The 23,582-nt window shown below is 40.1% G+C and overlaps 1 protein-coding gene across 4 annotated transcripts in view; it reads left to right on the forward strand.

Annotated features, from left to right (window-relative positions):
• Positions 1-23,547, forward strand: part of rock2a (rho-associated, coiled-coil containing protein kinase 2a) — a 79,089-nt gene extending 55,542 nt beyond the window's left edge. For 2 of the 4 annotated variants that reach the window (XM_084043843.1, XM_084043842.1), the window contains exons 19-33: positions 1,033-1,217; positions 2,717-2,786; positions 3,512-3,615; positions 4,526-4,712; positions 7,423-7,516; positions 8,495-8,589; positions 9,625-9,816; positions 10,787-10,955; positions 11,568-11,638; positions 12,749-12,837; positions 13,384-13,462; positions 14,859-15,123; positions 15,778-15,988; positions 19,774-19,911; positions 21,331-23,547. In XM_084043843.1, coding sequence (XP_083899969.1) covers positions 1,033-1,217; positions 2,717-2,786; positions 3,512-3,615; positions 4,526-4,712; positions 7,423-7,516; positions 8,495-8,589; positions 9,625-9,816; positions 10,787-10,955; positions 11,568-11,638; positions 12,749-12,837; positions 13,384-13,462; positions 14,859-15,123; positions 15,778-15,988; positions 19,774-19,843 — 1,881 coding nt within the window. In that variant the 3' untranslated portion in view covers positions 19,844-19,911; positions 21,331-23,547. Of the gene's footprint in view, positions 1-1,032; positions 1,218-2,716; positions 2,787-3,511; positions 3,616-4,525; positions 4,713-7,422; positions 7,517-8,494; positions 8,590-9,624; positions 9,817-10,786; positions 10,956-11,567; positions 11,639-12,748; positions 12,838-13,383; positions 13,463-14,858; positions 15,124-15,777; positions 15,989-17,269; positions 17,517-19,773; positions 19,912-21,330 lie in introns of those variants that run through there. The other 2 variants (XM_084043845.1, XM_084043844.1) reach the window with 2 other exon arrangements.
• The last annotated feature ends 35 nt before the right edge of the window (positions 23,548-23,582 follow it).

The following is a 23,582-nucleotide window of genomic DNA, read 5'->3' on the forward strand; positions in this document are numbered from 1 at the left end:
GTCACAGCCTGAAAAGGTTGAGAACCGCTGGCCTAGGGTATGTAACAATGTTCTGCAGTCTAGGCACTTTGTAACTGCATTGGCAGTGCTGATGTCCTTAGTACAAGGCATTCTTGTACTGTGTGTGTGTGTGTGTGTGTGTGTGTGTGTGTGTGTGCGCGCGCGCGTGCATGTTTGCTGTACTTGTGAGGGCTTGAGTTTCCCCCCCAATTATAGTAGAATTTCAGAAGTAGACATTTTGAGGACACAAGAGAAATGGATGTTTTATAGTTGAAAAAATATTTTTAGAGTTAGATATATCTGTCACTGTTCAAAAGTTCAGGGAATCAGGGAAATAATGAACCTTATGCAACAGAGGTGGTGTAAGTGTGACATCTAGTGGCTGAATGTTGTCTATTGGACCTTTGTTATTTTCACCAGGCAGATTGTTATAGGAGCACGTTTGAATGTGCAATGGATGGCTTTGGGTTTTATACAGTGGTGGAAAGTAACTAAGTACATTTACACAAGTACATTACTTGCGTACAATTTTGAGGTATTTGTGCTTTACTTGAGTATTTCCAATTCCCAATACTTTAACTTCTACTCCACTACATCTCAGAGGCAAATATTGTACTTTTACTCCACGACAATTCTTTGAAAACTTCAGTCACTTTGTAGATTTTGATTATTATTACAAAACACACATTAGCCACTTCAGCCCTATATACATTTTGGCCATTTGAAAAAAGCCGATCTACAAGCTCACAATGCGCCGCGATGCGACGCATTGTGAGCTTGTAGATCGGCTATTTTCAAAAGATTTTTATACAGTTGAAAACTTGAAATGGGACATTCTGCATAATGAGTACTTTTACTTTTGGTACTTTACGTACATTTTGATGCCAATGCTTTTGTACTTTCACCCAAGTACATTTTGAATTCCAGACTTTTCCTTGTAACAGAGTATGTCTACATTGTGGTATTGATACTTTTACTTAAATAAAGCTTTTGAGTACTTTCCCCACTCGTTTCTCTCTCCCTCCCTCCTAGGTCAAAAATCTGAGCCTGAAGATCGAGCAGGAGACTCAGAAGCGCAGCCTGACCCAGAACGACCTGAAGGCCCAGAACCAGCAGCTCAACTCGCTGCGCACCTCCGAGAAGCAGCTCAAGCAGGAGACCAACCATCTGCTGGACATCAAACGCAGCCTGGAGAAGCAGACCCAGGAGCTTCGGAAGTCAGTCCTCCACCCTGTCGCTGCCTGAAGTCCTCCCATTGTTAGATCTAAGATCGATGTTGATTTCTTCGACTAAAAAACGATGACGAAAAACTCGACTACCCTTTTTCACTGACGAAAACGAAACATAAACGGAATAAAAACTAAGCTGCTATGACTAAAACTAGACTAAATATACTGACAATTTCGTCAACAAATAAAAAACTAGACTAAAATGTTAATGAGGGACGAGTGGAGAAGAGATCCAGTAGAACCAAAAGACGAGTCCTTTTATGTTTGGTTGCGCTCGGGTGTTGCGCTCTGAAAATAGCAGATCTACAAGCTCACAACTGCGACACGTTGTGAGCTTGTAGATTGGCTATTTTCAGAGTTCAACCAAGTGTAAAATCAGCCATTACGACGCCATCAAGGCATCCCCCAGAAGAGATGATTTATGTTTTTTTTAAAATCCAAGATTATTCGATATTCCTCAGAATTTTTCAAAAATAGCAGATGTACAAGCTCACAGCGTGTCACTTCGTGCCGCACTGTGAGCTAAATCTGCTATTTTTGAATAGCCACCATATGAATGGATAAAGCGATTAAAACGATTGTGATGCTATGTTAACTACTTTTGCCGGGGACCCCCTGGAAGCCCCTCAAGGACCCCTGGGGGTGCCCGGACCCCACTTTGAGAACCACTGCTGTATACAGTATGGTAATAAATATTGAGATATTCTTTATTATCAAATATTGGGGACAACCATACTGACTTTACATTGGTTTTGGACGCACAGTAAAATTCCTCTGTGTTTATTTAATATTTCCCCCCCCCTAGGACTTTAGTGGGTTCACACCAAAAACACGGCAAAAAATCTTTCAAGTGTAAATAACCATACCACGACTTAATTTACTGTATGTTATTTATTTGGTGAATGTTACTGTATGTTACTGTATGTTTTATAGTCTGTAGACGGTGAAACGAAGGTGGTGAGGTGGGCTCAATGCTTGGCAAAAAAAACAGAAAGCAGTGTTCATTTCATTTCCTTTTTTCACTGACGGAAAACTAAACAAAAACTAAATAGTAACTAAGCTATGATGACAAAGTATGAACTATTATGGGCAATTTTGTCAACCAATACAAACTAGCCAAACATGTCAAGGAGGGGCCAGTGGAGAATAGATCTAGTCAATTTATGCTTGGTTGTGCGTGGGTATCGTGCTCGGAAAATAGCAGATATTTTCGGCAGGCAGCTAAGTATAAATCAGGCCTTACGACGCCATCACGGCCCGCCAAGATGCATTTTAGTCGACTAAATCAACCATAGATTTAGTTGACTAAAATCTTAACTAAAACAAGGCTAAAACTGAAACATTTCAGATAACTAAAATGTGACAAAAACTGAATTGAAATGTATTTAAAATACTATGACTAAAACTGAATTGCTGTTCAAAATTAGCTGATAGAAAGGCTGTAGAAATGAACTAAATACGGTATATGTTTTTTTTCCCCACCACAGGGAACGACTAGACTCCGATGGCCAAATGAAGGAACTTCAAGAGCAGTTGGAAGCCGAGCAGTATTTTTCTGTGAGTCTTATTCGCTGCTGTGTTATTGAAACCGCTGTGGTTAAAAAAATGACTTCATACTTCAAGGCTCATTATATGCAGAGGTTTGTGGGTGTTTTTAGGCCTCAACCAGCCAGTATAAGCTGTCCATTCTGCATCTGTTCGATGGCGCGCCTCCTTGTTTGCTGAACTTTAAAGTCCATATTTCTTTCCATGCATTTTTTTCCTCTCTCAACATATAAGTGGGCCTTAATGGATTGCTGAGTCCATTAAGGACGGACCACTTATATACATAAACAAAAAATGACGTTAGTTTTTAATCTAATACATAATCCAGTGGTCTTTATCTATCTGTAATGTCTCATTTAAACTTATCGTCTCTGTCGGGTGGAAACCTGTCCAAAATCCTTTTCAGGATTCAAATTCAAAAGTAGCAGATCCGCAAGCTCAAAACGTGCCACGTTTCGAGCTTGTGGATCTGCTACTTTTGATGCTTTTGTGTGACGCTGTGTAGTATCATCAAGTAGGGCACTAATATATGAAGAAACACAACAAGTTAGAATATGGAGATAAGAAGTTTCTGCTCGATAGCAACACTATTTATACTAGGCTTAGTATGCCGCAGGGCATCAGTGAAGTGGATTCATGCTAGATGTTGAAGTTAAAGTTTTGCAAGCGTTTTGCAGACGTTGTATAAGACTCAGGTGTTATGTGTCTGTGTGTGTGTGTGTGTGTGTGTTTCGCAGACGTTGTATAAGACCCAGGTGCGTGAGCTGAAGGAGGAGTGTGAGGAGAGGAACAAGCTGTATAAAGACATGCAGCAGTCACTGCAGGACCTGCAGGAGGAGAGGTGGGTTTACTGGACTGTAAAGTCTGTCTTTACGGTCTGTCTTTACAGTCTGTCTTTACAGTCTGTCTTTACACATGCACGTGTGTGCTTGCGCACATGATTGTCGCTCGGCCACTGACTGACTTATGAAAGTTACACTATTGGTCGGCCAGCCAAGTGTTGCGGTTTTTCCACCGACCCGTTGCTCTTTTCAAAACGATTCTACATGAAACGGCGGCTTCACGGTCTTCAATTATGCCTGCCGGAATCTTCAATTACGTCCTCAAGAGGGTGACCAATAGGGTGGCTTCATCAGAGCACTTGAAAATCCCGAAAGTCGGTCGTTGGAACAAAGTATAACTTAGCCTGTGTCATTTTAAGATTTATTTGGCTATTCAAAAATAGCAGATATACAAGCTCATAGCGCGGCACCGAGTGCCGCGCTATGAGCTTGTAGATCTGCTATTTTTGAAAAATCTTGAAAATGTGTGCAAATCTTTGAAAATATATATATATATATATTTTTTTTAAAGCGAATATTTTTTACTCAAATCTTTGCTTCTGGGGGGTCCCTGGAACAACGTAATTTGCGACGGGGGTCCGCGACCAAATACATATAATTTTGGGGGGTTTGAAAACCACTGACATTATATAGCAACATACGTTTTTTCAAAAATCTGTTTGTAGAATCCCCAGAAGCAAAGATTTGAGTTAAAATGTTCGCTTTAAAAATGATCAAAGATTTGCAAAAACGTTCACGATTTTTCAAAAATGCCAGATCTACAAGCTCATAGCGCGGCACTCGGTCTTAATGGGTTAAGCGCAGACATGGCTGAGGGAGATGCCGGCTGCTACACACACACACACACACACACACACACACACACACACACACACACACACTAAAGACAAACGTTTCCTGGGTTTCTAGGGACTCCCTGGCCACCCAGCTGGAGATGACGGTGACCAAGGCGGACTCTGAGCAGCTGGCGCGCTCCATCGCCGAGGAGCAGTACTCTGACCTGGAGAAGGAGAAGATCATGAAGGAGCTGGAGCTCAAGGAGATGATGGCCCGCCACCGCCAGGAGCTGTCCGAGAAGGACATCACCATCAGCTCGGTGAGAGAAAGATAGATGGATAGACGTTGATACCTTTTTATCAAGGGCCCAGCATCCGCCTATGAAGTTGAGTCTATATAGGAAGTGGCAGTTCATATGAATGTGCCTGTGTAGTTTTGCTGTTTTACCCCTGCTGGTGTCAGAAGAAATAACTCTCAATGCAAGTGGGTGGGTTTTTGCCAAACTTTAGACTTGATTTTATTACCTTAATAAACATTGTCATAAATACTATATGCTTCCAGTCGCTAGTATAAATCACCATGATATGCGTTTGGTAAATTATGGTCCTATTTATTTAAAAAAAAGGATGATAAAGCAGGCTATGCTCTAGGAGGGGTGTGGCTACCTTGTGATGCTTTGATTGACAAGCCACACAACCAATAGCATTCATTCCCCACCCCCGCTCTGGTCCCAACCAATAGCATTCATTTCCGAGTGCATAGGATATGACGTAATAATAGAAAGATGGCGGATTTGAAATAGCTGAAAAATAGGCTTCATTTGAGTCTATGGGCGTAAACGCTGTCCATTCTTTTTTACAGTCTATGCTTTTTATTGATCCTGTGGGGGAATTTCAGTAGCCCAAGCCAAGAGGCAGCACAGCAGTTAGTTACAAAGTTACAGGTACAGACTAGCGACTGGTTCGACTGGTTCTGTCGTATACAGAAAATAAATGACAATGAGAAGCACCGTCAATACAGAACAACAGTACACATTAAAATCAGTGCAATGCAAAAGAATAAGACATATTTTATTTGTTGGTACGGTAAAGGCTAGGGCTGGGATCCGGAAACCGGAGGAATCGGATCCAACACTGGGGAACCGGAATTCTGGTCCCATCACATTTGGAACTGTTTTATCACACTGCCAGAGCTGCTATGTGGACTTCACTTCTGCTATACAATTATTATTATCATTATTTTTTTTTTTTCTCCTCCTTTTTATTTTGATGAATCATGGTGATGTACTGGTTGGTAGCCATTGGACAGAGCACCTATTAATTGATGACTTTTCATTGTAGATAGGGGCAGGTATAAATACGATTTATCATCTTCCTGCTCCAGAAAAAGTGCTCCAGTCAAGACTTTTTCTTCCTAACAGGCACACAGTGTGAAATACAGCTTGTGATGTTGTTATAGTGAAAGACCGCTCTGTAGATGAAGAAGTATATAGACAAAGATCTAATAAAAAATAAATAAAAGCAGTCGGAGAAAAAGGCACGATGTGTGCCTTTTTTAAGAAAATCTCCACTGCATTCGTGCTGGCTTTTGGCTTTTTTTGAGTGGCTGTTTGACATTAAATGTGTACGCCTGTTTTGAGTTTTATTTTGTAACAAATCCTCATGTCACAAAGTTGAATTGAATTAAATGGATGGATTTGAGCTGCAGTTTCATGACTCCAGGCAGAAAACTGTGAAGTCTTGTGTGGTGCTGTGGTGCATGTGGTCGGTGTCATTTCGAGCGTGGATTTGGTCACAACAGGATGAAGCAAACACACTGCTCTTACTCTTAACCCATTGAGACCGGGAACGCATCTGTGTCACTGAAGATTACTTTGGGCTATTCAAAAATAGCAGATATACAAGCTCATAGCGCGGCACCGAGTGCCGCGCTATGAGGTTGTAGATCTGCTATTTTTTTTTTTAAATCATGAAAATGTGCAAATATTTGAATATATACATTTTTAAAGGGACATTTTTTGACTCAAATATTTTCCTTTGCTTCTGGGATTCCCTATTACAAAAATATTGGGGGTCCACGGCCAAATACATATAATGTATTTGGGGGTCCTTGACATGAAAAAGTTTGACTGGTATAGAAACATACGTTTAAAAAAAAACAGTAGGATTTAGAAGACACTTGTAGAATCCCCCAGAAGCAAAGATTTGAGTTACAAATGTTTGCTTTTAAAATATATATATTCAAAGATTTGCACACATTTTCACGATTTTTTGAATAGCCAAAGAAATCAAAAAATGACACATGGTTCCCCGGTCTTAAAGGGTTAAAGGAGCATACCACCCTTTTTGATGTGGATCCTTTGCCACTTTGATAGGATTCCATTCCTTTTACATGCTTTTTCCGTTATTGAGATGTATCAGCCTATTCAGGATTGTTATTGAAGTCTGATGCCTCTCAAAACATACAGTATCTTAGCCACCTCAAAATCACACCAAACGTTACCACACTTCAAAATGCTATCCTGATGTTGGTCTTCTCGCGTCGATTTTGTAATTATGGTTGATTTATGCCATATTCTGTAAGTAAGTCCCATATGCATGGGACCTTTGGGAGAGATTAGCTTATGAAATGAAATCCTAAAATCCTGGTCTGCTCCTTTAAAAGTCTGCGGTCAGTTAGCTTATATGACGGCACAAAACAAAATAAAAAATTAAAAGCAGCAAACAATGAGGCAAACACAGACAGGAAGACATGTGAAAGAAAAAGCAGCTAGAAACTAAAATATATATAAGAATGAAATGCTAAGTAGTTAAAAACAATTACAAACAGATGGAACAATGGAGAGTGGTCATGGATTTGAACTGTGCAAACGATGACAGTGAGACTAAACTTTAAAATGTGTTGAAGGGCATTCCGCGCATGAAAAGAAAAAAGAGGAATCTGAACTGGCCAGAGAACAATTCTGATTTGACACAGTCCTTTGTTTAGCGCTCATTAACAGGAATGGTGTTTTTGTCTTCCTGCCACAGCTAGAGGAAGCTAATCGCACCCTGACCAGTGACGTGGCCAACCTAGCCAACGAGAAGGAAGAGTTGAACAACAAACTGAAGGAGACCCTAGAAGGTAACACCTGCACCTTCAGACACGTCAAACTAGGCCTGTCACAATTATTACGCAATCGTCCAAGCGCAATCATTTGAGATAATCACAATTATTTTGCTATTTGTCATCGTTTCCATGTTGGAAAATGTTCAAAACATTTTCAAAACATTGTGGAAATACTTTTTTTTATTTTGTTTGTTTTACAAATTTTGAGTGTAAAATTATTAAATATGGCCTATTTTGGCAATAGTACATTATTTATCTTGAATATAAATATCTTGAGTATCGGTCATTGTGAGTCACTTCTTTGTAAGTTATTTGTCGTATCTGTCACGTGCTAGTTTTGTTTACAAAGCCCTAGAATTCTTAATTTTTTATGTTCCAATGTTCAATGGAAAAAATACAATTAAATCGTTATTTGCAATTATTTGAATGACATTTAATCGTCAAGTAAAATGCCATGATTGTGACAGCCCTTCCTCAAACTAACCCTGCTCCTAGTGCACAGTAAAACCCCAGGTTAATGTACCAATTCGTAACTCTTGAGAGTGTACAAATGGAAATTGACCCGTAAGGCCATTTGCACACTCCCAGAGTTAACCCATTAAGACCTGGGTCACTTTTTTGATTTGAGCTAAAAAGCATTATTTTACCCTTTGGCTATTCAAAAATAGCAGATCTACAAGCTCATAGCGCGGCACCTACGAGCTTGTAGATCTGCTATTTTTGAAAAATCGTGAAAATGCGTGCAAATCTTTGAATATACATTCTTTTAAAGCGAACATTTTTAACTCAAATCTTTGCTTCTCGGGGGTCCCTGGAACAACACATTTTGAGATGGGGGTCGGCAGCCAAATACATATAATTTTTTGACATGAAAAAGTTTGAGCACCACTCATATAGGAACATTAGGTTTTTCATAAAACTGTTGGGATTGATTTAGAAGACATTAGTAGAATCGGCTTCAGGTCTTAATGGGCTAATGTGTTGTTTGTGCAGATGTGGAGCGGTCCCAGGACTGGGAGCAACAGATCAGCCTCATGAAGGCAACGTTTGAGAAGCAGCTGCAGTCAGAGAGGACACTGAAGACCCAGGTAGGAGTTCAACCCAAGGCCTTACCTGTCATTCAGTCATTGAATTGAATATCGTCGTTGTAAACGAAATAGATGGAACAATTTGGAACAATAGTTGAGCCATGAGGCTGTGTCTACAAAGTGTTTGTTTGGGTGTTTTCGGTACCATCTGGTGAACAAAGTAGCAGATAGACACATACACAGACAGCCTCAGTATAATAGATTTAAAGTGAGTGATATTTTTTGGTGAAACAAAGTTTTTTGTTAAAAGGTTAAAGCACTATATTCTGATAGTAATCATTGTAATCATTGCATTGGAGTGTTTGTTCAGTCAAAGGGTCTCCCTGTCTCTACAACTCTTCAATAAACAGAAAATACATTTTCAGGTGGGTTGCGAAATCTGTGCCAATCAGGAGAGAGTACCCATTCATGAGCTTCCATTTTTATAGTGATCCAGTTCCAATTTTGTCTGTTAATTTCTTAGTGCCGTCACTTTAGATTTCACTTGTTTATCCTGTATCCTGTGTGAGTTCTCTCTCCTGATTGGTCCACATACCAGCTCTGACAGTGTGATAAACCGGTTCCGGAAACGGTTCCAAACCGATTCTGATTCCTCAATGTTGGATTCGATCCCAACCCTCAGTGGTGGAAAAAGTACTCCGATATTTTACTTAAGTAAAAGTAGCAATAGCACAATATAAAAATACTCTGTTACAAGGTAAAAGGCCTGTGTATAAAAATGTTGCCAAAGTATTGGCATCAAAATATACTTAAAGTACCAAAAGTAAAAGTACAAAAATGTTTGAAAATAGCAGATCTACAAGCTCACAACGCGTCGCATCGCGACGCGTTGTGAGCTTGTAGATCGGCTATTTTCAAATAGCCTAGGTATAAAATAGGGCTGAAGTGGTTAATGTATGTTTTATAATATAATAATGTATATCTGCAAAGTAACTAGTAACTAAAGCTGTCAAATAATTGTGGTGGAGTGAAAGTACAATATTTGCCTCTGAGATGTAGTAAAAGTACTGAACATTGGAAATACTCCCCCCGCAGGCCGTCAACAAACTGGCGGAGATCATGAACAGGAAGGAGGTGCGCGCCGGAGGCAGTCGGCGCGGCAACGACACGGACATGAAGCGCAAGGACAAGGAGAACAGGAAGCTGCAGCTGGAGCTCCGCTCGGAGAAGGAGAAGCTCAACAGCACCATCATCAAGTACCAGCGGGAGATGAACGACGCGCAGGCGGTCAGTAGAACACCATCGCCACCACCACCATCACTGTCCTTTTTTGAATGCAAATTATTTTCACGTAATGTAAAAAAATATGGCAAATTATTTCATGTACCCAGGGCTGCTAAGATCATTACATTTCAGTTGACCATTAACCTTTTTAGACCGGGAACGCATCTGTGTAATTTTTTTTATATTTCTTTTGGCTATTCAAAAATAGCAGATAAACAAGCTCATAGCGCGGCACCGAGTGCCGCACTATGAGCTCTGGTAGATCTGCTATTTAATTTTTTTGTCGTGAAAATGTGTGCAAATCTTTGAATATATATTGTTTTCAAGCGAACATCTTTGACTTAAATCTTTGCAAAATATGAAAAGGGTTGAGCACTACTGTATAGCATACGTTTAAAAAAAAAAAAAGATTTAGAATCCCCAGAAGCAAAGATTAGAGTTACAAATGTTCGCTTTAAAAATATATACATATTCAAAGATTTGCACACATTTTCACGATTAAAAAAAAATAGCCAAAGAAATCTAAAAATGACACAGATTCTTTCCCAGTCTAAATGGGGTGACTAGTCTCGCAAGCCAGACTGTTGCCTCCCACAATTTTCAAATGCTTCCGTCATACAGTCAAATAACTTAAATATACACAGAAATGACCAGATAATGACCAGTACCAATAAACAAAATAAATAATGTACTATGGCCAAAACAAGGCCATGCATTTCATACTGTAATTGTATACTTAAACATCAATAAATAAAAACTAACGTAAATAGCTGTGTGAGATTATAGATCGGCTATTATCGCTATGTTTCAACAGATCAATTTGTGCACGATTCTGATGATTATGCAAAATTAATGATATCTCAATTGCGATTACGTAATGATTGTGACTGGCCTATATGGTACCATACAGATCCATACTTTTGACTTATCGGGGCTGAATGTCAACCCTTTCCCGTCACGTTGTGTTTTGCAGCAACTGGCAGAAGAGAGCCAGATGCGTATTGAGCTGCAGATGGCCCTGGACAGTAAGGACAGTGAAATAGAGCAGCTCAGACATCTACAGACCCTCAGCGTCCAGTCCATGGACTCCACCAGCATCAGCAGTGGACCCGAGTTCGATTCCGAGGACGCATACACAGTCGGTCAGTGGCGTTTTTTTTGAGGATGTGTTTGCGCAGCTTTTAATAACGTTTTTGATTCCATTTTATTATTAGTGCCAAATCACAAGTTGTTTCAAGACACTTTACATGTCGTCGCTGTTGGGCGGAAACCGCTTAACTCCATAATATGGAGTTAAGAGACGTTTATTTACGAACAAACACAAAAAAGTTTCTATAGAAACTTTTTTGTGTTTGTTCGTAAATAAACGTCCTACTTGATCATACTACATCGTACATTATTTTATACTTTGGCTATTCAAAAATAGCAGATCTACAAGCTCATAGTGAGTGCTGTACTATGAGCTTGTAGATCTATTTTTTTGTGTGCATTTGTAACTCAAATCTTTGCTTCTATGGGTCCCTGGAACTAACTATTTTGAGATGGGGGTCGGCGGCCAAATACATATCATTTAAAAATGTCGCCCACCGGAAAAAAAAAAAAGATCTACAAGCTCACACCACGTGTTGTTAGCTTGTAGATCTTTTTTCCGGTATATTTGAAGTGGTCAAACGACCTAAACATCATCGTTACATTATCAGTCATGAGATGTAACGGGACCACTTGTTCTAATATCCATCTCTTTTCTCTTCCAGAAACGCGGCTTGAAGGGTGGCTCTCGCTTCCTGTTAGGAATAACACCAAGAAGTTTGGATGGGAGAGAAAGGTGAAGTAGAAAGGATTTCCATGCTTTGAGCTTTTGTGTACTGTAACCCAAGGGTTCCAAGACTTTTCAGGCCGCGACCCCCCCCCCCCCCCCAATTGCACTTGGATTTGTAGGCATTACATTTTAGTTTGACTCGGTTCCACAGATAAACACTGAAAATAGCCGAACTAGTAGATCAGCTATTTTAACAATGTTTGCCTCTTTCTTACATCATTGGTTCTCAAAGTGGGGTCCGGGGACCCCCAGGGGTCCTTGAGGGAGTTCCAAGGGGTCCCCAGCTAAATGATAGATTAGGCACCAAATGGACCCTTATGGGTCTGTAACTCTGAGAGTGTACAAATGGAACCAAATGGACCCTCCATTTGTACACTCTCAGAGTTAAATTGACATAGATTTTACAATATAAATTGCGGTCCAAGTGATAGAAATGCCATTAAATGGGGGTCTGTAGCCCTAATGCATGTCAAACTGGGGGTCCTTGAAATTAAAATGGTTGAGAATCACTGCTAGAGCCGTAAAAAATATTCTCTTATGGGGGTCCCTGGCATATCTTTTGAAATGGGGGTCCGTGGGCTAATAAGTGTCAATTTGGGGGTCCTTGACATGAAAAAGTTTGAGAACCACTGTCTTACATAATATTTGACAATTTGGCCAACTTGGTATTAACCCATTTACTGTAGACCTGAGGCCGATTCTAAAAACGCCTTCCAAATCAAAAAAGGTTTTCTGAAAAATATACAAAAAAAAAAAAAAATGTATGTTGCTATATACTGTACATAGCAACAACTACCCCAAAAGGGGTTCCCGGATTGAAAGGTGTAGTTACGGATAGGGGGTTCTGGTGTAAATGGGTTAAAAAGGTCTTAAAAGTCACAATTAAATTGTAACTTTTAAGACCACAATGTGTAGATACCCTGCATACACTTATACTGTATGTTGGTTTGTTTACTGTTGAGTGAGAAAACAATGATGCACATTAAGCTAATCATCTGGGGACTCCCCCCAAAATCATTTGGGGATCCCCCTGGGGGGGGCCCCGACCCCCAGTTTGGGAACCATTGGACTGGGGAATATGACTTAACCGTGTCTTTTTCTGTTTTGATATCGTAGTATGTCGTAGTCAGCAGCAAGAAGATTCTCTTCTATAACAGTGAGCAAGACAAAGAGCAGTCCATTCCCTACATGGTGTTGGACATAGAGTAAGTGCATTCCTCTGCTGTCGTTTGCTGTAGAAATAACTTTATCGTTGCTGTCGGGTGGAAACCTTGTATGTCCAAAACGTACTTTTAAGGATACGGGAGGGAAAAAAACAACCTGTGTTCCAGTGGAACCTATCTATTTATTATTTTATGCTCTTGAAACCACAGACACACTTAACCACTTTCAACCTGGCGTCCCTGTTTTGTGTATGTCAATATAGGCAAAGAAAATCTATCAAAACCTTTCAAAAATGGTGAAAATAGCCTATCTACAAGCTTCACGTGTTGCATCACGATGCGTTGAGAGCCTGTGGATTGGCTGTTTCTGCTACTGTTGCGAGGCACTGTCATACGACAAATGATATAATAGACTATGATATAATTCTTCTTAAACTAATGCTCTATTAAATAGAGAATGAATTTATGATAAATGTATATGATTAATTAATTTAAAAAAGAAATGGAGATACAAGGTTGTGATAATAGCTTATGTTAATACAGTTGTGATACTCATTACTTACTAAGGAACGTTTCTTTCCTTTCCAGCAAACTGTTCCATGTGAGGCCTGTCACTCAAACAGATGTGTACCGCGCCGACTCCAAAGAGATTCCAAGGATATTCCAGGTTGATTCTTATCACACTTTCAATGTCTCTCGTTAAAGCAGCACTATGTAACTTTTCTCTTCTACCCCGTATTTGAAGCCGGTTTCCTGCGCAAGTGCTGAAATTATTACCATTGAGCTAATAGCCGGCCTGCTTGCTCAGGGGATAAATTGAATCTTGAGCATCAGGTCAAAATTGGTCTTGTCAGATCCTGTGTCTAAGTGAAACATGACCTTTGACACGATCTAAATGTCTTGATAGAAGAGCAGGGAGACAAAATAAAACCACCCCAATTGTATATTACATTGTATTAACATACTCTACCATACAGATTGGACAACATTACATTTTATTAATTAAAAAAGTTGATGATGTTGGAATCCGTTGTGTTTGAATTAACACATTCGCATAGACCTGGATGGATTTGCAGATAAGGGCTCTCTTATCTGCAAATCCATCCAGGTCTATGCGAATGTGTTGTGTTGTGTGTGAAAAAAACTATTTGGGAAGTTGATGCCACGATGCATCTTTGCCTTTTATACACCAGCAACTAAGAAAAACATAAAAAAATATAAGCTGCCTGTGTGCACCAGAACTGCAGAACAATGCATACCTGCCAATCCACACATATTTGACATACCAACTAACATCGTTCTTGGTTAGATTTCGCATATATGAAATGCCAGCTGAAAACTACACAAATTATAAAATAAAAAAAATGATTATGATAATTTTATTACAGAATAAAATCTGTAAAAAAAACAATACCGTACAATGTATTATTCTGTATTTAAATGGCATTCCTCCTGTCGTGCTTTTGTAACGTAGTGTAACGTCGTCAGCCCCTCCATAGTCTCAGAGCCCCCTCCCCTCTTCCTTACCCAACTCCTTGCCAACAAACATCCATGGACTGGCGACCTTACGATTCCCACTCGGCTTACGGCTGGAAAACAAAAAAAGTGTCGCGTTATGAAGTAAAACCTCATCATTATGTGCCGTCTGTGAATGCCAGCCGAGGCGTGGTGGGAACAATCTTTAAAATATGGTCCCTGGAACAAAATATTTTCAGATTGGGGTCCACGGCCAAATACATTTTGTGGGGTCCTTGACATGAAAAAGTTTGAGCACCACTGATATATAGCAACAAGTGTAAAAAAAACAAAACAAAACTTTTAGGATTTAGAAGACATCTGTAGAATCCTCAGAAGCAAAGATTTTAGTTACAAATGTTCGCTTTAAATATATATATATATATATTCAAAGATTTGCACAAATGTTCAATTTTTTTCAAAAATAGCAGATCTACAAGCTCATAGATCTGCTATTTTTGAATAGCCAAAGAAGTCTAAAAATGATTCAGTTTTTTTGTCGGTCTTAACAATCTTTAAAACAAATGTTCCATTCCAATTCCAACTAGATTCTCTACGCCAACGAGGGTGAGAGTAAGAAGGAGGCGGAGTTTCCTGAACCGCTGCCCATCGGGGAGAAGTCCAGCTACATCTGCCACAAGGGCCACGAGTTCATCCCCACCCTCTACCACTTCCCCACCAACTGTGAGGCCTGCACCAAGCCGCTGTGGAACATGTTCAAGCCCCCGCCCGCGCTCGAGTGCCGGCGCTGCCACATCAAGTGCCACAAAGATCACATGGACAAGAAGGAGGAGATCATCGCGCCGTGTCGAGGTACGTCCGTCTCAGTGATTACCGACCTGTGGGCCGGGGCAAATCATGTACAGGGACAATTGATTATACAAAACATTTCGGTAATCGGTAATTTAACCCATTAACTCTTTGACCTCCGTCCTCACAGAGATCGGCTCATTACGCGCACGGGGGCGATCTTCCATTCCAGAACTATATGGCCTTTTGAATTTGGCTTGTTTTTTGAAAAACAGCAGAAATCATTCACAGGAAAAACTAAAATTGTTCGAAATTCTCAAACACCAAAAATAGCAGATGTACAAGCTCGCAGCTCGGCACGAAGTGACGAGATGTGAGCTTGTATATCTTCTATTTTTGAATAGCCAAATCTAAAATCACACGGTTTTAATGTGTTAATAAAATGATTGATTCATAATCATACCTATTTTGGGTATGGGTAAAAACTTTCAAAATGGTGAAAATAGCAGATAGATGGGGTATTTTCACTATTTTTTTTTTACACCACACACTGTTGTGTGACAAAGTATGAATTGATTTGTTGACATATATAATAAATAAATAAACGCTTCTGGATGATTCAATCAAAAAAGTAACCGACGGAATAATCGCCAAGTAAATCACAGATAAGTCCGCAGCACTAGATCTGTGTTAGAAATATGTCCCGTTGTCTTGCAGTGAACTACGACGTGTCCACGGCCAAGAACCTGCTGCTACTGGCCATCTCCCAGGAGGAGCAGCAGAAGTGGGTGAGTCGGCTGGTCAAGAAGATCCCCAAGAAGCCTCCGGCGTCGGAATTTGCCCGCTCCTCGCCGCGCGCCTCCATGAAGGTCCAGCCCAGCCAGTCCATGAGGAGACCCAGTCGACAGCTGCCCCCCAGCAAGAGCAGGTATGGTACAACTGTGTCCTCCCTGAGTAGTAGACCCCGGGATCGACTCCTTTTTGGGGATTTTCTGATCCGGTCTAGAGGGGATGTTGTTAAATATCTCCATATTTTAACCTTTTGTGTTTTTTAAATAAATTAATGCCCACTTGATCGTACTACATTGTCGCACAAAAGTATCAAATCCACAAGCTCGAAACGCGTCACGAATGGAATCCTGAAAAGTAACAGTTTCGGACGTTTCCACCGGACAGAGACGATCTACGTATAACTTTGCGTCATCAAAAACCTGCTCCTCCAAAATGACTCTCCTCGACTAGATTAAATTAGTAATTCAATCTGGTCGGAACAGGAACAAAGTGGCGGCCAACCGGAAACCACTTTCTAGAATTCGAGAGTCGGCGTGGCCTAGACCCGGATCGCACTGGTCAGTTTCTGAATGAAAGCCTGGTGATGCGAGATTATAGTCCTTAAGAAGCTGCAGGGATATGGGCTATGGACTTTATACAGGGATGTCCAGGGTAACACTTGTTAAACTGTTTTTTTTGTCAAAACACAAAAGCGGAGTTAGACATTTGTGGTCTAGGGTCTAGGTCTCCTTATGAACTGGAATCTTTCACGTTCCTGCACTCGGTGCTGCGCTATGAGCTTGTATATCTGCTATTTTTGAATAGCCAAAGAAATCTAAAAACACGACACCATGGCGTTCCGCTAGTTGTTGTTTTTTGGCAAGATCACGCGCACGTACATGCAGGCTAGAACACGTTCCCCTCGATTCGTGAGCCAAGTACCCAAATGTCTACTTTGCATAACAGGTTCACAAGTGAGTGTGCAAATGCATCCTCACTCCTCGCGTACACGGTAAGCATCACAGCATTTTGGCTTCAGTAGGGCTGCTGCCAGCATCCTATCTGTACGCTGCAATGCCTCAGCCTCCGCCGAAGAAGAGAAAGATACTCGTCCAGGGCAAACTTTTAGTTTCAGCTCCTATAATTCAAGGCATTCCTTGAGAGGATTTACAAAGACTAAAACTAAGCTAAAAACGAGTCATTTCCTATACAAACATGTTTCCTACTGTGTATTCACATACAAAGGAGTAGTTCACCCAAAACATTACTTATTTTCTATCGATTACACACCCAATGAAGCATTGGATTCATGGCGATCTTTTGTTTTGATCGCATTCCTAAGCCAATAATTGGGGGGATCAGCTCAAATCCCTGTCAGGTTCAGATGAAGAGTTTCATTGTCACTCTGCTTGGCCATCTAAGATGATCTCCCTTTCAGATTGCTGGATTTCGGTCTTCAGGACTGGCACTGGGCACTGGATGATATCGATGATGATTGTTCCTCTATTCATTTCTGATGAGCCGACGGGGTAAAACTGTGTGCAGTGTGCTGTGCAGTGCGTTTGATATTTGAACTGCAAGCTCTGGACATTTTGAGGGCTTTGATCGCAACACAGGAATACCAAAGCACTCTGATTTGCCAAAGGGACTGAAACGGCAAATATCAGCGTTGATAAAAGATAGAGATGTACAGCCTTTCTTCCTTATTAACCCATTTAGACCGGGAAAGAGTCTGTGTCATTTTAGGTTTTACCCACTTTATCCATTATTTTATACTTTGGCTATTCAGAAATAGCAGATCTACAAGCTCATAGCGCCTGCGCTATCATCAAATCAAATCAAATCAAACTTTATTTATATAGCACATTTAAAAACGACTGTCGCCGACCAAAGCGGCTATGAGCTTGTAGATCTGCTATTTTCTTAAATATTTATATTTTTTAAAGCAAACATTTTTAACTCAAATCTTTGCTTCTGGATGTCCCTGACTCCCTGGAACAAAATATTTTGAGATGGGGTTCCGCGGCCAAATACATATCATTTTTGGTGGTCCTTGACATGAAAAGGTTTGGAGAATCACTGACATAGAAACATAAGTTTTTCAGAAAACTGACATTTGTAGACTTGGCCTCAGGTCTTAATGGGTTAATGCTTCAGTTGTTTTCAGTCTAATTGAAAAGTGTGGTCCATAATGCACCTTTGGGTACATTTTTATTATTTTTTCAAAGTAAAAAAAAAAGTGCTTAGGAAGCAAGATACAGCCTTTTTCAGTTATAAGTTAAACAAGGAGTGGCTGGAGCTGCAAATCTTCAGATAATGATATCTTGGGTTCTGAACATGTTTTTATTTTTCTAAAACACGTGAAACACGTCAATGGCACTCGATGAGTTAAGCTCCAAGTTTAACAAATCCTCATACTCCACCCCACCCCCATATAGCCGCTTCACATCTAACATCTAATAACTGCAGCTTTGAGAGGATCCATCCTTTAACCCATTAAAGGGATAGTTCACCCCCAAAATGACTTTTTTTTCCTATCGATTAGTCACCCCATGGAGACTTGAATTCATGGATATTTTTTTGTTTTTGTCGCATTCCTAAGCCAAAAATGTCATGAGCTTGTACATGTGCTATTTTTGAATAGCCAAAGTAGCCAAAGTAAACACGCAGCAACGGCGGTGATTTATTTAGCTGAAGATAAAGCGGTATTAATATCGTCTCTCCACATGATGTTCCTTTCAGACTCTCAAGTGAAAACAATTTTCACAATCGGTTCATATTCTTTACCCTATGAAATTGTGTTCCTCGCCCAATTACCTAAAAAAGATTGGATAAGGCATTTGAAAGGAATTGGATTCGATAAGCAGATTTGATGATAATAATTTGAATTGGATTTGATCAAATTCTTTGCCCCATGGTACAGTACATGTACTGCCTAGTGAATGAGGTAGAGAGTGTGTGCTCCGAGAGTATATTTTGATTGATTATTATTACAAAGCATACCTTAACCACTTCATCCCTATGTATACTTTGGCTATTTGAAAATAGACGATCTACAAGCTATTTTCAAAGCATTTTTATACATTTGGAAACTTGTGAAATGGGCCATTCTGCATAATGAGTACTTTTACTTTCACTACTTAAGTATATTTTAATGCGAATACTTTTGTACTTTTAGTCAAGTACATTTTGAATACCGGACTTTTATTTGTAACAGAGTATTTCTACATTGTGATACTGGTACTTTTACCTACAAAATGTGAGTACTTATTCCACCACTGATGACTTATGAACCTCATAAATGCAGCTGTATTTATCCAACTTCTTAGCTGGCTCATTCCTGTGACCAGCATACCACTTAATTCAAAGATGCTTTACAAGTACACAGTGGTGTAAAGTAACTAAGTACACTTACTTAAGTACTGTACTTAAGTAAAAGTTTTAGGTATTTGCTCTTTACTTGAGTATTTCCAATTTCCAATACTTTTACTTCTACTCCACTACATCTCAGAGGCAAATATTGTAATTTTACTCCACTACAATTATTTGAAAACTTTAGTTGCTAGTTACTTTGCAGATATAAATTATTACGTTATAAAACATACATTAACCACTTAAGCCCTATTTATATCTAGGCTATTTGAAAATAGCCGATCTACAAGCTCACAACGCGTCGCATCGCGACGCGTTGTGAGCTTGTAGATCTGCTATTTTAAAACATTCTCGTACTTTTACTTTTGGTACTTTAAGTACATTTTCATGCCAATACTTTTGTACTTTTACTTAAGTAAATTTTAAATTCCGGACTTTTACTTGTAACAGAGTACTTCTACAATGCAGTATTGATACTTTTACGTAAGTAAAACATTTGAGTACTTTTTCCACCACTGCGTGAAGTACAGTACAACCATTGTGACCTTTACCCTCCCCCTCTGACCTCAGTCCCCGCAGGTCAAGCGGTACCAAGACGAGACGAGAGGAGTCCGACAATGGATACTGGCACAAATCATGACAGTTGTCAGTCTGTGTGCTTATACTTTGCTCCAGACGTTTTCTTGATTCACAGCTGAATTCGTGAATGTATGTGTGTTTCTACTGCTTTACAACCACAAATGGCTTCTTCTTTTCTTTTCTTTTTGCAATAACCTGATGGACACAGCCCTGATTGGGTGGTTTGTGATGGTGCTGGTGTAATGAGGTGTCTGTAATGTTACAGGTGGTGGCTAGTGGCTACATGCGGCATGTTGCCCTAATGCACTGTTTCCCAAACACTTGGGTCGGGACACCATTTTTATGGGTCACAAGAAAATATCCTTACATACAAAAATATATCCATTGTTTCAAAATATTACAAAAAAAATAGAAGTGTTTCATAAATAAAAAATATTTTCAAAAAAACAAAAAAGCGTATAATAAGTAGTGAAAATAGCAGTTTTTAGACACGTTGTGAGCTTGTACATCTGCTGTTTTCACTAGTTTGGGTCCTGGGGAGATATCACATTTCCCTTTTGGGTCTTGAGCTAAAACGTTTGGGAACCACTGCCCTAATGCATGCACTGATTGAAAATAAATGACCTAATAATTGTTTTATTAATCTGTACACCTTAATTATTCTCACAGTGACCATTTTGCTTTTTACTTGGGGTGCGTTCGGAAATATAGCACTGAGCGCACTGGCCAATACAAACTAATAGGCGAGTGCGCTCCGGTGCGCAATTTCCGAACGCACCCTACCGCATATTACTGGGTGTTCAGAATGGAAGCTGATTTGAGGATCATTGTCTTTATTTACATGCAAACCAGAAAGGTCGTAATAGAACAATAAATGTCATTTATTTATTTGAATTTCACAGATGCCTGATGCATCGTGCATAGAAAGTTGGCTGTCGATTTTAAAATATTTTTTTTCTGTGCAATGAAATGAAGACAATTCCCACAACTTCTCACAAATGTTGTAGGGGAATAAAAGTGGTATTATATTTTGTGAAATATTTAATTGCCTATGATGTGAACAACCCCATCAAATTACGTATGAACAATAATGTCAATCCGTTAGATCAGTGGTTCTCAAAAGTGGGGTCCAAGGACTCAGGGTTCCTTGGGGGGGGTTCTAAATTGACCCTTACAAGTCTGTAACTCTGACCATATACTGTGACCATATACTGAGTTAAGTGAGGGTCCTTGGAATTTAAAGGTATTATGACATTCACTTTCATTTTTTTAATGACCTCAATTACACCCAAAAAACTGAACTTTGAACAGTTGAAAAGGCTTTAGAAATCGGAGAGAAAAAAAACCTGCCATGGATCACTGGAGTGGATTTTTCAGTTAAAAATTTGAAAACACGTTTGAAGCACTATGATAAAGACGTTTAATGTGTTGTAAGACTGAATGTCATGAAACCTTTAAAAGTTTGAGGAACATTGCGTTAGATTGACATTTTCATTTGAGATTGCCAGAAACTAACCTTTGCCTGTGTCTGTTGTTCTTTCCCTGCAGTTAACCTTGCTTTGGGTGTGAGGCTCAACGTCAGGGTGGTGGGGAGGTGTTTCCTCCTCAGTCAGAGATGGACCATACAATGCTCCACTTGCACATCATCAGCGCACCAACACTTCACTCCTCCAACAAACAAAAAAAAAAGAACGGTTCTGTGATGAAGGCTCCCCTCCCCACCACACCAAACCCCACCCAACCCCAACCCACTGCTAACTACTGGACTGGTGGAGTTAAAGACTGTATCAAACTCGCCTCAACACGCCTGTGATGATTTCGAGACTGGTTGGCTTCGTGAGCCCAGTTAGCGGAGGTCCTCTTTAGGTCCTTAAACCGAGAAATGATGTCGGTGTGGCGCGATGGTTTGGGCAAACTTGTTCTGAACACAAGAGCACTGTCGAAAGCCCGTCTGTAACCTGACAAGGTGATGCACTTACCTCAACTTCTCCACCAAGACACTGTTCAGAGAAGGAACCAAAAGACATACGTAGGCTACTGCTTACCTACCACCTACGGGACTCCTTGTGGCCAAAAAGAAAAGACTTTTAAACTTTTACGTGATTGTAACCAATCTGAAGGGTCTCATATTGACAGGCTATACTTATGGGATAGTAAGTACTCCCAACTTGGGTGGGTAAATACAGCTGAAGGTCAAGTGTAGCCCCTGATAACCTGCATTGTTTCACTTCCAAACTGTTGCCTTTTTATGTCATGCTGACCATAGACACTTGCCTCGCATAACACTACTTTTTTTTTGGTGAGCGCGCACGTTGAGCCACAGGAACTTGAATAAGGTACTTAAAAGCTAAGCGAGCTGCGACTTCCAGGGAAAAGAATTTGACTAGGTCTGGAATCCTTGAACATTGTAAAATGCATTCCTCGAGTGCCTCTAATTCTTGATTTCTCTGACTCAACCTTGCACTGCCTCATTGATTCGAAGTACGATAATATTACACAAGGGTTACCCGACAATAAGCTCTATGCACAGCAGCCATATTAGAAGGAAATTGGGCCTCTTCCATACTTCCTTCACAGGTGTTAGCAATGATACTAATGAAGGCTCTGTTCCATGTAAAGCAGCACAGTGGTTCTCAAACTTTTTTAATTTCAAGCACACCCGTAATTCTGAGAGCGTACAAATGGAACCAAATGGACCCTTACGGTTCCATTTGGTTCCATTTGTACACTCTCAGAGTTACACATCCGTAAGGGGCCATTTGGAACCCCCTCAAGGAACCACGAGGGTACCTGGACCACACTTTGAGACCCACTGGTGTTTCCAGTGAGCCAACATGCACAACATCAGCACCCTGACTCTGTTTGACCAGAATGGAACAGAGCCTTAATTAGTATTATTGGTAACACCTGTTAAGGAAGTAAGAAGAGGCCTAATCTCTGTCCAATGTGGCTGCTGTGCATAGAGCCTATTCTTCATTTGATAATAGAAGCTGGGGCCAGGCGTAACGCCCAGGCAATCCTGTAACCATTACCAAAATTGCAAGATCAATTTTATGAGGGAAATGTTTACTGAATGCAAGGGGCACACCATTTTGTTCTTTTGCTCCTCTGATCCAAGCTTGGCTCCTTCGTTGTTTGAATGTACATCTGGAGTTTTTACCAGAGATGACACACTAGCATTGTATGACGTGGAATTGTTTTTCTTTGATCCAAATCTACTTGACTGGGGGCTCCGTAAGTTAACTTGCATGTGTTGTTTGCCCCCCCCCATTTTGGCCTCACAGACTTTTAAGTGCTGTCCACTACTATTCCTGGGGGATGAGGGGAATTTGTCAAATTTTATGGGTAAAAAAACCCGAAACAAAATGGGGCAAGAAGACTTATGCAATCATGGCCCATAAAGTGAAGTATTGAACAGCACCATGCGATGGAGGCTTTTGTTAGAATGTGTTTGTCCTTATATTTTTGTATTAAAACCGAACTCCTAGTTTGGGCACGTTGTGGTGTGTGTGTGTATGTGGCTCACATAGCAGGTGGAGAGGAACACTTTGTGTGCCGAGTGTGCTCTCTCCATTAACCAAGAAGCATGTTTTATACATATATAAATATACACAGTATATATTTTACATGACATACAGTGCACATTGTATTATTTATACTGCCTTGTCCACTTTGTATTTAAGGGCGCTACATCCAAGATTGCATGTTTGCTACCAAACAGCTCTATGATAACTTTCTTCAATAAAGACATGGATGTGCCTTTTGGTTTGGATTGCTTTGTGTGTGTTTAACCACGTAAA

The sequence above is a fragment of the Gymnoscopelus microlampas genome (genome assembly GCF_963454915.1).
Source record: "Gymnoscopelus microlampas genome assembly, chromosome: 20".
NCBI classification, from domain to species: domain Eukaryota; kingdom Metazoa; phylum Chordata; class Actinopteri; order Myctophiformes; family Myctophidae; genus Gymnoscopelus; species Gymnoscopelus microlampas.